The sequence below is a fragment of the Physella acuta genome, unplaced genomic scaffold (genome assembly GCF_028476545.2).
Source record: "Physella acuta isolate Inbredline_101_S28 unplaced genomic scaffold, ASM2847654v3 ptg001819l, whole genome shotgun sequence".
In the NCBI taxonomy this organism is placed as follows: Eukaryota; Metazoa; Mollusca; class Gastropoda; family Physidae; genus Physella; species Physella acuta.
In genome coordinates, this window is record NW_026733329.1 from 3,898 (window position 1) to 20,000 (window position 16,103).

A 16,103-nucleotide genomic window follows, 5' to 3' on the forward strand; every position below is an offset into this window, starting at 1 on the left:
TTTCATTGTCACATTTAGCTTCTTCTGTTTGGTATTTACCTTTGATGTTACCCTTTTAGTTTCTTTTAGTTCCTGTAAGTGCTAATGATGTTAGCAAAGTTGTTTGATGATCACATTCCTTCTTACTTAAAGCATTTGAAATTGCCATATCACCATAATCATTTATTAAGTTACAAATACTTTGTTTAGGTAACTCTGACTGATAATGGACTGCATCTTCTCCATCTTTTAGACTTAATTCCATTTTCCTTATTGTATATGGCCTTAAGTCATCATTCACAGACTCTTCAGGCCAACCATTTTTACAGTACTCATATACTTTTATTAAGCACTCATCTTTTTGTGTTTCTCTTTTAATATCATTCACATTTATATTGGAGTTATCCATGATAGTGAAGAGAACAAATACATCTTCTGGTACATAGCTCAGGCTTTGGTTTTTTAAAGGTAATCTACTAAGACTATCTGCACTATTCTCAGATCCAGGTTTGTATTTCAATTCATAATTGTATGCAGTTAGTGTGATAGCCCATCTTTGAATTCTTGGTGAGGCATGCTCAGGTAGGGTTTTGTTTTCTCCAAATAAACCTAGCAATGGTTTATGATCTATAAAGATGGTGAACTTCCTACCAAACAGAAACTTATGAAATTTCTTAACACCAAAAATGATGCCTAAGCCTTCCCTATCTAACTGAGAATAATTTTTCTCAGCCTGGTTCAAAGATCTACTGGCAAAAGCAATGGGTCTGTCACCCTTCTCATCCATGTGGGACAAGACTGCTCCTACACCATCTGGTGAAGCATCACATGTCAATACAAGTCTTTTCCCTGGGTCATAGTGAGTTAGTAAGGTGTCGGAAGACAAAGCCTCTTTTGCTGTATTAAAAGCAGTATCTTGTTGTTTACCCCAGTGCCAAGTTGCATTTTTCTGTAGCAGCTTGTACAGTGGTGATAGTTTACCAGACAGATTTCCTATGAACTTTGCATAGTAATTTATCAAGCCCAAAAAAGCTCTTAGTTGTTGGGTATTTTCAGGTTTGGGTGCTTCTTTAATGGCTTTTGTTTTCTCAGGTTGAGGTCTGATACCTTGCTTGCTTAATATATAACCAAGAAAACTAATTTCTGTCAACATGAATTGACATTTATCTTTGTTTATCTTTAAACCTTTTTCACCAACAATTTTCAATACTTTATCAAGTGTTTTAAGATGTTCAGTGTCATTCTTACCAGTTATGTACACATTGTCAAAGTACACACAAACATTTGGAATATCCTTAAAAATACTGTCCATGACAGCTTGGAAAATTCCAGGGCTAGATGATATGCCAAAACATAGTCTTTCATATTGGTAGAGTCCTTTATGTGTGTTTATTGTCGTATAGACTTTTGAATCTGGATGCAGTTCTAGTTGAGTGTAAGCATGACTAAAGTCTAATTCAGTGAATTTGTCTCCTCCTGCCAAATTCAAAGAAATTTCCTCAATGTTAGGAATAGGGTACCTATTTAGCTCTATTTGCTTATTCAGTGTAGTTTTATAATCTCCACAAATTCTTATAGAACCATCCTTCTTTAACACTGGCACAATGGGCGTTGCCCAATCGGAATAGTCTACCTTCTTTATGATGCCATTGGATTCCAATCTACTTAGCTCATTTTCAATTTTATTCCTCATTGCATAAGGTGGAACTCTAGCTTTGCAGTATCTTGGATTTGTGTCTTTAATGCTTATCTTCACTGTTCTATCATTTAGTAATCCAGAATTGCCAAAAACACTTTTATTTTCAGATATTACTTTATCTAGTGAAGTAAGACTAGATTCTTTTCCATTGTTCAATGAACAAATACTCTCCCAATTTAACTTAAGATCACTTAACCAGTTCCTACCTAGTAATGGTGGTCCATTTCCTTCAACCACAAGAAGAGGAAGTTTAACACTTTGACCATTATAACTTACATGAACCATACACTCTCCTATTACCGGAACATTGTCACCAGTGTATGTTGTTAGACACTTGTGACATGGTTGTAGAGGCTCTGATCCTCCTGTGACAGCGTCAAAATCTTTCTTTGTTATGACTGTTAGAGATGCTCCAGTGTCAAGTTGGAAGCTGATGCTCTTACCGTTGATATTAACTAGTACATTGATGGGAGCATGACTTATTGATTTCACAGAGAACAGGTTGAAATCCGGCTGCGAATCAGTTTGAGCATTTTCACTGGTAGAGTGGTTCATTGGTTGGGTTAGGTAGTCTTGGTGAGAGTTAACATAGTGCTGCCTTTGGTTGCGGTACTGTCTTGACTGGCTAGATTTAGCAACAGACGAAGACTTTGCAAAGCAGGCCTTGGCAATGTGACCTTGCTTACCGCACTTATAACAAGTTGCTAACTTGAACTTGCACCGATGAGATGCATGGGGACCTTTGCATCGATGACATTTTTGATAATTATTACTAGATTTAGATCTAGGCTTTAAACGTGCAGGCTGTTTAGCATAAGTTGAAATGCTCTGATGGGGTTGGTGTTTGTTGACTAACCTGCTGTTTACTGCATGGATCTCTGAGGGTGCTAGAGATCTCGCCGCATCGGATGACTGCTGGAATGAAGTTGCAAGTTGTATTGCTTTTTCTAATGTTAGATCTGACTCGAGCAGCAACTTTCTTTGAACATCAGGGCTGTTTACACCTGTCACAAACTTTTCACATAGTCTGTCAGACAGCGTATCGCCGAATTCACAAAATTTACTTAAATGACGTAAAGCAGCAACATATTCTGATATTGACTCGTTTGGTTGACGAGTCCTACTGTCAAATCTAGCTCGACATAGAAACTTTGATGGGGTAGGCGCATGGTGGTCTGTTAGCAATTTGCTCAGCTCGTTAAAGCTCTTGGTAGTTAGACTAGCTGGTGCGCATAAGTCCTTTAGTAGCCTAAATTGTTGAGGCCCTATAACTGTTAACAAAACAGCTCTCTTTTTGGCTTCTATCGTCACGTCGTTTGCTTCAAGGTAAAAGCTTAACTTATCTAGGTAATCTTGAATGATTTCATCATTCGAATCAAATTCTTTTATTTGGCCATACAGCGCCATTATTCTAGAAATACTTAGCTAATAAGCTCTAGCAAACCTCTTTTTTGCGTAAGTAGGTGCTCTTTCTAGTAGATTATTTATCCTCGTCGTCAGATATAATAGATTGACGATAGAAGCATGTGGTTGTATATAAAACGTTTATTGGGTCTAACTACATGATGGTACCAGCAAGAGGAAGGAAGTGACGAGAGACAACTATTTATATACATGTAAGGGACATCACTCAAGATAACAATATAAATATAATACTAATACAGAAGAGTGAGTTCCCTTGACCTCACAATTATCTCAATCTATTACAACATTTTTTAGAGCAGAGTTTCCTCCAGGCATCCAGAGGCATCTTTTCGGGGGTGGGGGGGGGGGGTAAGTCTACCGAAGAAAGCCGAAGAAAGTCTACCCCCCCCCCCCACACACACACCCGCCCCCCGAACGAAATTGAATTTATATAGAAAACATACTTTTATTAGTGTCCGCCCCGTCCGCCCCCCCCCCCCCCCTCCCGGCAAATTTAGTCCTCCCCCCCCCCCCCCCCAAGGAGAAAAAAATCTGGAAGAAACGCTGTTTGAGAGATAGTTCAGTCAGTACTCATTCACATTCCAAAATAATCGCTTAAAAAATCTCTAAGTGATCGTGTTTCTTATAGACGTCGCTTTTTCGCACAGAGTTTCTTTGGGGTATTAAGTCCATTGGTTCCGACAGAGAGACGAGAGTGGAGATGTACAAATGGAGTAAATCACCTGGTATGTCGTCCCGGCTCCTTAAAATGCCATATCATTTTTTACATAAAAAAAAAAAACGAAATATTCTGAACTCGCAGAACAAGCAAGTGGAAAAACATCAACAGCAGGACAGTGGTACTTGGATCAGAGACCACACTCAAATTTAAGGAACGGATATTGCTGACCTGCTTGGGGGTCATTCATAAATAACGTCACGCTTTTTTGACGATTTTTACCTCCCCCCTCCCCTCCGTTACACGTCGTCACAAAAAGCCAGACCCCCCTAAAATGACGTCACACCTCAGTCTACAACCCCCTTCAAAATTGCTGTCAGAACTCTGTCAACATAGAGTATTTTGATCGATTCATATTACAATTTATTGAAACCGTTTTCTAAAACGCGAAATAACGGCTAAAACTCCTTTTCTAAAATTGCTTTTTTTATGGACGACCCCTTGTCAAAATAGATACTGTACAAAACACCCAGGGGTTTCATTACATCCAAAAGAAATGTAAAGAAAGGAAAGCTGTTAAACGGAGGATCCGACTCGCATCCAAAGAAGTGTCACTGTCCGTTTTTTTTATCTAGATTAAACAATTTTAACAGTAATTTTATGGTTTTTCGATGGGGTGTCTAAATGGTGTCACCTGGTGCGCCCCGCACCCCCACCACCTCGTGATGATACTGCAAGGATATCGCCCCTCCCCCCCCCCCCACAAGCCCATACGCCAGGGCCGTACCATAGATTGAGACAACATACGTTCGGTAAAATGGAAGCTGGTTAGTACCAGCGACACATAGTCATCGTGGTAGCTTTGTACTTTGTACCCACCGACACCAGAGGCGTAGCAAGGGGGGAGGCGAGAGGGGGACGACATATGTCCCCGGGCGCCGACCTTAGGGGGCGCCAAAATGGGTTGGAAAAACAAATTGAAAGTTTGAGGGGGGTGCTGCAAATCGAAAGTTTATCCCCGGGCGCCGGGAAGGGTCGCTACGCCTCTGCAACGCCCCACCTAGAAAAAAATTTGCATTGGCTCTTGTTGAGTTGGATATTAAATTGCAGATGTGACATTAAATATTCTGTATTTTTTTTTTTGGGTTACCTGGTCCCAGTATGTACGAGGCGGTAAAACTTATGGTTGCTAAACCGAAAAGTCCAGAGTTCGATCCCGGGTAGATGATGCTTGATAGATAGCTGCAGACAGCAACCCATGATATAGGAGGGAAAACGCCAAAATCAAAAAATTGCTGGGTTCTTGGGTGTACAAAAGTACTTGGGTGGACAAAAGCATATCCAAAAAGAAAAGCAGCTTGAAATCGGAATCAACTGCTCATATGGCGCACACGTAGTCGCGTAATAATTAATTGCGTTGAGATAAATTACGATATTACAATTAAGAACCAGGAAGAAGAAGAAGATCGTAACCTTAAGAAGGAAAAATAAACATTTTGAAAATACAATTGTTGTAGCCCATACATGCTCTCTTTTTCGCACTTTTTTCATCAGTGATGCACAATTCCAGGGAGATATCGTTCATAAAAGACGACACACTTCTATTAAGGGGGAGGGGTCTTGGACTTTGTGACAAAGGGTGATGTGCAGGAGGGGGGGGGGGAGGTCAGAGAATTATTGTTAGAAACTTAATGTTAACCGTCATTTCGTTTTTAAAGGATTTTTTGTAAATTGTAATAGAAATTTATAGAAATTTATTATTATACTCAACGCAAACGTGAGCTAAGAAAATATTTTAGAAAGAAATGGATGCTTTAAAAAAAAAATTGCACTTTTGAGGGGGTGTTGCAGGCTGAGGTGTGACACTATTTTAGGGTAGGGTCTGTTTTTTTTGTGACGATGAGGAAGGGGAAGGTTAAGAAATAAAAAAAGAAATATGCCCAATGTTAGAGATAAATTAAAGATCATGTAGTAACTGTACTGTAGAATTCCTCACCTGTTCAAAGGTAGATTACTCTGCCTTTCTGAGTGAGACAGTAACTACCAAAATGGCGCTCCTACGAGATAAACAATGCGTCGTTAACGAACTTGTCTCATATTTCTGACGGTAAATTCAGTCTAGATTTAGTTTTTATTAATAAAGATTGAAATATAGATCTATTATTTAGGCCTATGCAAATTAACGAAATATTTTAGCAAGTCTTTCTCTTGTCTATATTTTAATGGCTTCGGCCGTTCATCAGTTGGCCTGGCCTCAGTCTCAGAAAAAGCAAGACTGATCTCTTTCGTGGTGATCGGAGGAGGGGACCTGATCGTTGTGTTTGGGCTCTAGATTTGAGTTACTAAATTATACAGCTAGATCTAGTTTCTTTTGTAATTTTTAGTCTAAGTCTACTTTAAGAGTTCAAGACTAATACTAACAAAAGCCTCCAGGCCTCTGCTAAACAAACTCTAAAAACTAAAATAAATCTATCATCAGAAAAAGCTACTGACTGCTAAAAGAACAATTGATAATGCTGTTTATGAAACTCCAGGCGTTGGATGATTACTTTTCAAGTATTATGTAACCCTATACACAAAATACACATGCTTATCTTATTTAATATTTAATATTTACTCTCTATTTTATGTCGACTTTGTAAGACTTTATAGTCAATTCAAGGGGAACTAAAACTATGACGAGCTCTAGTTCTGCTAAAGATGTAAAGCAAAAAGCAGCCTTTCACTTTCGAAATCTTAGCCAAAGTATAGGTTCAGAAAAAGATTTGGATAACTTAAATGACATTGGTAGCAGCTCTTCACTTAAAAAAGCACCTGTTAAAAAGTTTTCTGAATCTCAATCTAAAGAAGACAGAACTATGAATAATGTTTCTACAACAAAATGGCGACTTAGCTATAACGCACCTCAACCTAGTGAGTTAGCAGAGAACCCCTCTGATTATATGGATACAAATTTCAATGATGATACAACAAACCTACCTTCAAATACAAATGAAGATAACATCGCTAGTAAAACAGAAGAAGAAGGAGTGGAGTCATTACCAGCTGGCAGCGATGCATTTATCAGTCAGGTAAAATGCTTTTTGAAAATCTAAATTTAAAAAAAAATGATTAGTCAAAATGAAATGATATTTTGCAGATTTTCCAGCCTAATATTAAGTTCCATAGGTTCAATAAACTAAGCATTTGTATACTTTGTCTGATTCTTTAACAGGGTGAAACTTCTAATTATATTTGTAAAAAAATAAAGCAGAGAGAATGCTCAACATATATAGGCCAATCAAAGAATGAAAAGTAAGAAAAGCCTGTTTTTTTTTTTTTTTATAACTAATGGAAAATATAATCAATTATATTTTAAAAAAAAACAACATTTAAATAATTTCTTTTTATTAACAGATAAAACTTTAAGTAAAAGCTATGCCTATCTATTCTAACTCTTAGTCTAAACCCTAGTGTTTGTCAAAACTTTTTTTTTTAACAAATGTCATATCTTAATATGATAATACAATATGTTAGATAAGGGATCATGCAGATTTTTTTTTTAGGCCTAAATTGAGAATGGGGCAGGTGGGTGGTTTATCATTTTTTTTTGCAGTATGAGGGTATAATAGAGCAGCTAATGTTATATATCACTGACTGTAAAAAAAGTAAAGTACTCTTTTGAACCTGACTGGCCAAGGGGCAGGTGAAGTATAATTCATCTGTTTCAGTGACCTTGGCATATGAAGGGATAGTGTGGCCTAGCCACCTTTACTTTCACTAATGTGAGTCGTGTGCCTATCAGAGCTGGGTGGACTCAAGGATAGACTAACACAAACCCAAGAGTTGAGCTCTAAACTTTTGGCGTCATTAGTCATATGCTCTACCACCCGACCACGATGTCCCATAACACTCACTGTTTTTTTTTTAGTATTATTTTTGCAACATTGACACTTTAAATGATTTGTTGAATACTGGCTTACATAAAATGTCTTGGAATTCTTTACAAAAAGTTTTTAATGACGATGAACAATTATTTTTGTTTAATGAAAGGGCGAAATTCCTAATTAGTAACTGTTATGGGTTTATAATATGAAGAGGTGGTCTGTGGGAATATATAACATAATGCCATGTAGAGGTTGGGTAAAAAAAAATACCAAATCTTTATGTTACATGGTTGGTAGTTAAAAGAACGTTAGTAGAAAAAGACATATTTTCATTGTTTCACATTGACTGGTGTAACCATAAGTTTTATCCATGCTCAACGAAAGAATAAACTTAGTTAATAAAATATTTTTTTACTTTCAGGAAAGAAATCTGTGGCTGCGGACGTTCTAAAGAGGAGCATACATCTGTTTCATCAGCAGAGTCTACAACATGGAACTACAAAAAACATGCAGCATTACAAAAGTGTGACTCTTTTGGCAAAATAGAGTTTATTGGAGTGGGAAGCAAGACAACTACTGCACTAGTATGTCTGTTTTGGTCTCTGGTAGTCGTAAGAGCTTTATATTGCTTGCATGTACAAAAGTATTATAATTTAACATTGTAAAAATGTCGATCAGTTATTTTTAAATTGTGGGATGGTGTGGTTGAATGGTAGAGCTTACAATAGTTAACCTGAAAGTTTTGAGATTGGTTCTCAGGCTTGAGTCTGTAGAACATCCCTGAGTCCACCTAGCTCTGATGGAAACAGAGGCAACTGGGCATAGTGCTGACCACACAATTCCCTTGTATATCAAGGTCATTGAAACAGATGAACTCTACTTTATCTGCACCATGTGTCTTGGACACGAATGGGAAAAGATGATGATTTTTTTTAACTGTTTCAGAGACACGCAGGCCCTCAAAAAGAATTTTACCCATTTAAAATTTCTTTTTTAGCACTGGTTGCTAGCCTTCTATTATGTCCCCTTACTATCAGCCACAGATAATTCTTTTTATCACCAGTATTCCAGAATAGACTGTGATACAAAATGCAGGGATGTTTGGGAACTGATGATTACACATTGGAAAATGACCCCACCCAAACTGCTCATATCAGTAACTGGTGGAGCTCAGAAATTTGAGCTTAAGCCAAGGCTTAGCTCCCTTCTTAAGCTGGGGCTTGTTGGGGCCGCAGTCAATACAGGTAGGCCAACATAAGGGACTTTTCCAAAAACAAATGGAGCTCTTAAAAAAACTAGTTTTATTTGATAAACAAAATTGATTCTAACAAGAAAATTTAAAAATTTGAAAAAAAACATAACAAGCTCAAAATTTGATCATACCATCCCATACTTCAAATAAAGGATTTTTCAGAAAACCTTGTTTGATTTTTCACACCTTAAAAGACACTTTTTTGGTTAATAGTAGTAAAGTAAATATTAATATTACTTTCTTAATGTCAATCCTAATCCAAACCCTAATCCAAATACACATTAGCTCTAACCCTAGTCAAATACTACCATAGCGTTAACCGAAATCCAAATACCACCACAGCGCTAACCCTTGTCAAATATGACCCTAGTACTAACCCTGATCCAAATATCATCAATTGTGGTAACAGCAATCCAAATACCACCATAGTGCTAACCCTTATATCTGGCCTTGAAACTAAACCTGATGCTACAATACTACCAACTACCTAACACACCTATTTTTGTATGTTATATACACTGGTAGCACATGTTCCCAATTGTTCTTCATTGGTCATCTCATTGACAGGTGCCTGGCTGATCACAGGTGGAACAGCATCAGGTGTAATGGAGTTTGTAGGTGAGGCTGTGAAACATCACATGACCATAAATGGAAGTGGCTCTGACGATGCTTGTGTGGCTCTGGGTATTGCCACATGGGGGATTGTAAAGAATAATGAATCTCTGAGTGGATTTAAGGTTAGTTCAAACCAGTCTTTATGGATAAAATTTAAATATTCACAAATTATTATCCATCAACTTAGTTACTGATATTGGTACTGTGACTTAAAGGAAATTTTGGCTGAATATTTGATGGCCATAAGTTTCATTTTGTTCTCTTTCCATTTCCTAGACATAAAATATTCTAGTATACTTTAAACATTTTTTTATAAAATTAAAAATGTTAAAATTGTCTGAAATATTTTCCAGAATACTGGTGCATGGCCAGCGTCCTATAAATATGAAGATGAGAAGAATTCAAAATGTCTCCCTTTGGATCCTAATCATACACACTTCCTGCTGGTGGATGATGGGACAGTAAACAAGTTTGGAGTGGAGATAGAGTTCCGCTCAAAGCTGGAAAGATTTATAGCCAAACAAAAGGCCCCAAACCAAGGCAGGTTGATACCATCTTAAGTCATGATTTTAGCTAGAGTAGATTGAAATAATATTCAGGCGTAAAATATAAAATGACTAACAATATACACTGAGATAAAGCTTGATTCAGGTTTTAAGTTGTACAGGTATTTGATTTATAGAAATATAATATAAGCAAAAATACAATAAACACTTGAGAAAAAAAATGCCTACACCACTCTTAAAAGTTTTTGTATTACATTTAAAATTTTAATTGTGTAATTTAGTGCAAACTTATGTTCAGACTTTACTTTGAGATTGAGATATAGGCCAGTCTTTAATTTCTGATGTACTTCAAGCTGTCCCTTTTTAAAGTTCTAATTATATTAGTTTTGATAAAAATAAATAATTGTGTATTTACAGACATAAAAATCCCAGTGGTACTGATCGTGGTGGAAGGAGGTTTTGGAACAATGAAAACAGTGGAAGAGTCTGTTAAAAATGGCATTCCTGTGGTTATTGTCAAGGGTTCTGGAAGGGCCGCAGATCTGTTGGCCTCTGTGTTTGAGCTGAAAGCAAAGTTTGTTTATATTTTACTTACCATAGATGTTTATTGTATGTGTTTGACAGAATCAGTTAACTTGGTAGAGCCTTTCTGTAAAGGTATTTTGTTTCTACTTGTATTTTATCTTTGCTTTGACTATTGTTGAATCTTTAACTAAACCACTTGTGACTGAAACCAGGTGATTTTTTTATTTCTGTGCATTCACTATCACAAATTATTGACAATTATTATACACAACTATTAATTGCTACACCAGCTGTATTGGTTTAATACTACATTTGCTCAAGCTATAAGTAACCATTAAAAAATGTAATGTTAACTCCAAAATGGTTGTGGGTTTTTAAAAACAAATTTAAACCTTAAACAATTTTTTTCTTCAAAGCATAAAGTGACACTAAAAGCAACAACTACACTCTATCATTCTAAATATTAACCGACACAATAATTAAATGCCTAGCATGACAAAATTTAAAAGATATTCACATACCATAATTGGAAATTTAAATTCATTTGTAAAAACAACCTTGAAAAAATTAAAACTTAAAACTACTAAATATAACAATGTTTTACTTACAGAAACCTAAATTTATCATCAAATAAACTGAAACTAATTTTTTTAAATAAAATGTTATTGCAAAATTAAAACCAAATCCCAAATCTAATACTATTCCTAAACTAAATTCAATCTATAGGCCTATTACACAGGACATTACCACTTGCCAATTACTCTCAGTTATTTTCCAAGTCAATATTAACCCTGGGTAAATAACCCTTTTTAAGTACCCATCCTCCTCAAACATTTCTACACCATCACACATTCATTAGAGCAAAAAGTCTAAATTATCACATGTTTATAACATCATATTGGTAATTAGTAATTATAAGAAGTATCTTCCATTTTAGTAAAATTAAACAATATAATAAAAAAAACTGAAAATAAATTAGGCAATACACTTTTTTTAAATAGAAATAACCTTGACAATCCTGAGGAAGAAATAAAGAAATGTTTTGATACAAAGGACACCCCAGAAGATAGAAGAAATATAGAAAACTGCAAAGCTCAGTTAAAATCATGCTTTAAAAAACCCTATTTGGTAAGACACTGTTTCTAACTTCACATGCCTCTGCCAAAAAACTATCCTTATATATCATTTATCATTTGCTTAATGTAGTTTAAAATTGTAAGTGTCCTGCTTCCCTTTAATTGTTTTCTAATATTCTGACATGGATATTTATATTATAAGAAATATATTCTAAGTTGGTTTTTTATTTTTTTTATTTTTTTTTCTAACTTTTAGGGATATTCTAATTTTTAAATTGGCTTATATTATTTTAGAAATGATTAAACTCTCTTTTATGTCTGTTTTAGATCAATATTTTTGACCTTGAAAAGTGTGATTCAGTAAAAGATATTGATCTGGCTATATTACGTGCTTTGCTGAAAGGTAGCTCTGATTTTTTTAAAAACTGAAATATAATATTTTTATATTATATCAAGCTGCTTTTTTTACTGTTTTATTTTAAAGGAAATTCACACTGTTTTAAATTGCCAATTTCATTAATTGTAATCTGAGTAACTTAGGGTACTTTTTTCTTGTCTAAATTTAGCCAACCAATCAGAGTGTAAGGCTCAGCTTGGTTTAGCACTGGCCTGGAACAAATGTGAAGATGCCAGAAAGCACATATTTATTTCTTCAAACAGGTCAAAGTGGAAGGTTGGTGAAATCACAGCAAATACATGTTTTGTAATGATGTGAAATGAGCTAGCAAACTTAATGAAATTGGGCTTCATTTGTAATACCAAAAAAAAAATAATTAAATTTAGAACACCTAAACTGTGATAAAATAAATACAAAACATGTTCATATTTTGTAATTAATAAACAACAGATCATCCTTGTTTTTCATGAAGCTTTCATTTAGTTTTAACTTCTCGTTGATTATGTTTTAAAACTTCCGTTTATAAATTTTCTTACTTTTGATGTTAGTGCTACCTGTTACAATTATTGAAAAAACATGTTGTGATTCTTTAGAAATTTTGTGAGAAAATACATTGCAGTTTTGTAATGCCAGGAGAAGTTAAAATAACAAAGTATAACACATTTAAAAGACAGCTTTTTTCCTAATTTATCTTACAAAACAATTAGAATAGGCCTATTGTTCTGTTATATTCATGGAATTTATTTTTAAAAAAATACGTATTGAATTTCCACAGATGAGAGACCTGTATGATGCCATGTTTGTAGCCATTGTGCAAGACAAACCTGATTTTGTTCAACTATTCTTAGACAATGGCGTTGAGCTTAAAAAGTTCCTTAATATCCAAACTCTCTGGAAGCTTTATCACAGTGTTAGTTAATTCATGTTCTCATACATGCGTCTTACTTATGCAAACTTACGGTTGTCAATTTTTATTTAGGTCTGTATTTCTGTTTACTTTCCAGTGTTTTTAAGCACTGCATATTTCTTATGTTTTGTTTGATTTCAGTGTCTGAATATGCCAGATAGCATTGAGGCAGCAATTGTAAAGGGTGAACTCAAATTTCAGGAGGTATGTGAGAAGCTTGGGTATGTTAGGTACTCCACTGCAAAAAAATTCTTTTCCATTCCATATACATATTTCAGACATTATTCAAAGGTTTGAAGGTTATATTTTTTTAAATTTAATTTTTGCTCCCTTACACCTATAATTCCAGAATATATAATAAGCTTTTGAAAAAAATGAACTTTAAAATATTTTTTTAAACTAACATGTAGAATCGATTAAGGCAGTCTAAATGGTTTCGTTTGGTAATTTATGGAAAGGAATAAAATAAAAATATAAAGTCACATTTCGCAATAGACACATAATACAAGAGAAAAATAAACAATAACTGTTTACCAAAAAAAAAAATCTGCAATCTTACTCATAACTTGCACATTCATAGCGGTTTTTTTAAAAATAATTTTAAAACAAATTTTAAAAAGTATTTTTAGTAAAGTATTTATTTTAAACAATTATTTCTTTTTCTGTTTAACCCAGCAAAGTTTGAAGGCATACTTGACCTGTCGCTCTCTTGATGACTGGAAAGATTTGCCGAAAGAAACACTGCTGTATAGCATCAACAAAGTCATCATCAGTTTACTGAAGGATGACTCATATAATTTTTATTTTGGTAGTTTTAAAATACTTTTTTGTAATATTTATGTATAAATGTACATATTTATATATATACAACTATATGTTTATATATTTATATTTTTTGACTAGCTATAATTTAACTAACTTTTTGTATTGGAAGACATTAAATTTTAAATTTGATAAATAGTAAATGCATAGAGTATTCATGAATGATGCAGTTCAAGATTTTAGTCACCCAACACTGATGTTCATACTGATTTAAAAATAAAAAATAAAATAAGACATGATATTTATGACAGATTAAAACTACAACCCATATTTCAAAATGCAGGTGAGGATTATCATGTACAGTGTGATAGCGCGGCAAATCCAATGCATTGGGAAGGAGATGAAAAAATAATTCAACGAAGCTACAATTCTAAATGTGAGGGTTTTTTTTTATTTTTTAATTTAGGGTAAAATTATAATAATGTATTCTAATAAAACAGTCAAACAAAAAATCATTTTATGTTTTTATCAGTTATCAATCTGCAGTTTGATTCAAATTTTTGTTTAATTCTTCAAACTGTGATAATTCACAGAACAGTTCTTTTTAGGGTGCACTGTCAAAACAGCCCGGGACAAATCGGCCTAGTCAGAACGGCCCCATCAAATCGACCCCTGACAAGATGACCCAGTCAAAATAGCCTGGTCAAAAGGGCCCCAACTTATTGGCTCCCGTCAAATGGGCTCCCGTTATATTTACTCGCAACATATAAGCTCCCGACAAATGGGCTCCCGACATTTAGGCTCCCGACAAATGGACTCCAGACATATTGGCTCCCCACAAATTGGCTCAGGACACATTGACTCCGACAAAGAGGCTCCTGACAAATTGGCTCCCGATATAAGGGCTCCTGACAAATGGCCTCACGACAAATGGTCTCACGACATATTGGCTCCCGACAAATGGAAACCTTTTAGTCAGTGGTCCTTTTGTGGGGAGCCAAATTGACAGGAGCCTATTTCTCGTGAGCCAAAATGATGGTAGTTTATTTGTTGGGAGTCGTAGTGACGGGGTCGCTTTGTGGAGAACCTAAATGGCGGGAGCCGTTTTGTGGAGAAACTAAATGGCGGGAGCCTATTTGTTGGGAGTTGTAATTACCAGGGGCCGTTTTGTCGAGAAACAGATGACGGAAGACTTTATGTCGGGAGCCTAAATGACAGGGTCCATATGTCGCTGGCCCTTTTGACGGGGTCGAATTGAAGGGGCTCTTATGTTGAAGTAGTTTTGACGGGACCATTTTGTCATTGGCCGCACTGTTTTAAGTGGTGTCCACCGGTTAACCCCTTTTCTATCCTTTTTTTAAAAAAAATACCATGCTGTATTGCAACATAGCTTGGGGTATTGAACCCTAAAAGGTGAGTCTTATGTTATAACCCCGAGTACATCCAGCTTTGATGTGCTGCTGTCTCCTATCAGGCAAAGTGAAACCAACTGGGAATTAATCTGGCCTCATGTTCCTTACAAATGTCAATGTCACTCAAGCAGAAAAAGAAATCTCAATTATTTTAGAAATATTTTGCTTTCTGATAATCAAATTTGTTGTTTCGTTTTTTTATTGGATGTGTTTATAGTTAAAATGAACATCTTTGTCTTTAAATAGCTGTATAGCTTACATAAATATCTACATTTCAGCTAATAGTGCAGGTACAGAACTACCCTTTTGTTACATAACAAACTTTTCTATGCAGAATAACTCATTAGTGTGCTACTCTTTATATAACACATTATGACTTTATTTTTCAGCTTGTAGAATAGTTGCTAAAACATTTTGCGTAAATGTTAATTGCTCATTGGCCCCTTTAGTATTGGTATTGAACAAATTTTAGAAAAAGCATGTAAATTCTTGATTATTTATTTGAATAAACATTTATTTTTTCAAAACATTTTTTATATCTAATTATGATTGAGCTAAATTAATACTTCTAATTACACACCAACATGGCTGAAAATTTAAATATTTTTACCTGTGATTGAATGAACAACTAAATGCAAAAAAAATAGGATTCCACATTCTTTATAAATTAGTTATAGATTATAATATAGTTTATATTTTTATGGATGCATCAGTATAAGGTCTAGAGGTCTAGTTATATGTTTCTTTGTTTTTAAAGAAAACCATTGTTTCTATTTTTAAAAGTATGACACCACTTTAAAATGGTTCCTTTATGTAACATAATTCCATGCATATATAAACACATCTTTTGGCTTTTATTCAATATAAACAAATATGTATTTGCTTAAGTAACATTTTTTGCAAAATTCAGCCTAGAAACAGTAGCTTTTTTATAGTTTATCCAAAAAAATTAATCAAAAAACATTTTTTTCAAGCATTTTAACCTTATAGTAATTTATATTTGGCCATTTACTATGGTTTTTTT

General features: G+C 34.7%; 1 protein-coding gene across 1 annotated transcript in view; it reads left to right on the forward strand.

Annotated features, from left to right (window-relative positions):
• The first annotated feature begins 6,430 nt into the window (after positions 1-6,430).
• The window catches only part of LOC131930676 (transient receptor potential cation channel subfamily M member-like 2), a 16,097-nt gene continuing 6,424 nt past the window's right edge, over positions 6,431-16,103 (forward strand). Inside the window, exons 1-15 of the mRNA XM_059287261.1 lie at positions 6,431-6,832; positions 6,976-7,055; positions 8,049-8,211; positions 8,691-8,871; positions 9,447-9,616; positions 9,848-10,034; positions 10,418-10,574; positions 11,527-11,653; positions 11,929-12,004; positions 12,168-12,274; positions 12,774-12,908; positions 13,047-13,109; positions 13,581-13,713; positions 14,011-14,109; positions 14,519-14,641. Of these exons, the coding sequence (XP_059143244.1) occupies positions 6,437-6,832; positions 6,976-7,055; positions 8,049-8,211; positions 8,691-8,871; positions 9,447-9,616; positions 9,848-10,034; positions 10,418-10,574; positions 11,527-11,653; positions 11,929-12,004; positions 12,168-12,274; positions 12,774-12,908; positions 13,047-13,109; positions 13,581-13,713; positions 14,011-14,109; positions 14,519-14,641 (2,197 nt within the window). The 5' untranslated portion in view covers positions 6,431-6,436. The remainder of the gene's footprint in view (positions 6,833-6,975; positions 7,056-8,048; positions 8,212-8,690; positions 8,872-9,446; positions 9,617-9,847; positions 10,035-10,417; positions 10,575-11,526; positions 11,654-11,928; positions 12,005-12,167; positions 12,275-12,773; positions 12,909-13,046; positions 13,110-13,580; positions 13,714-14,010; positions 14,110-14,518; positions 14,642-16,103) is intronic.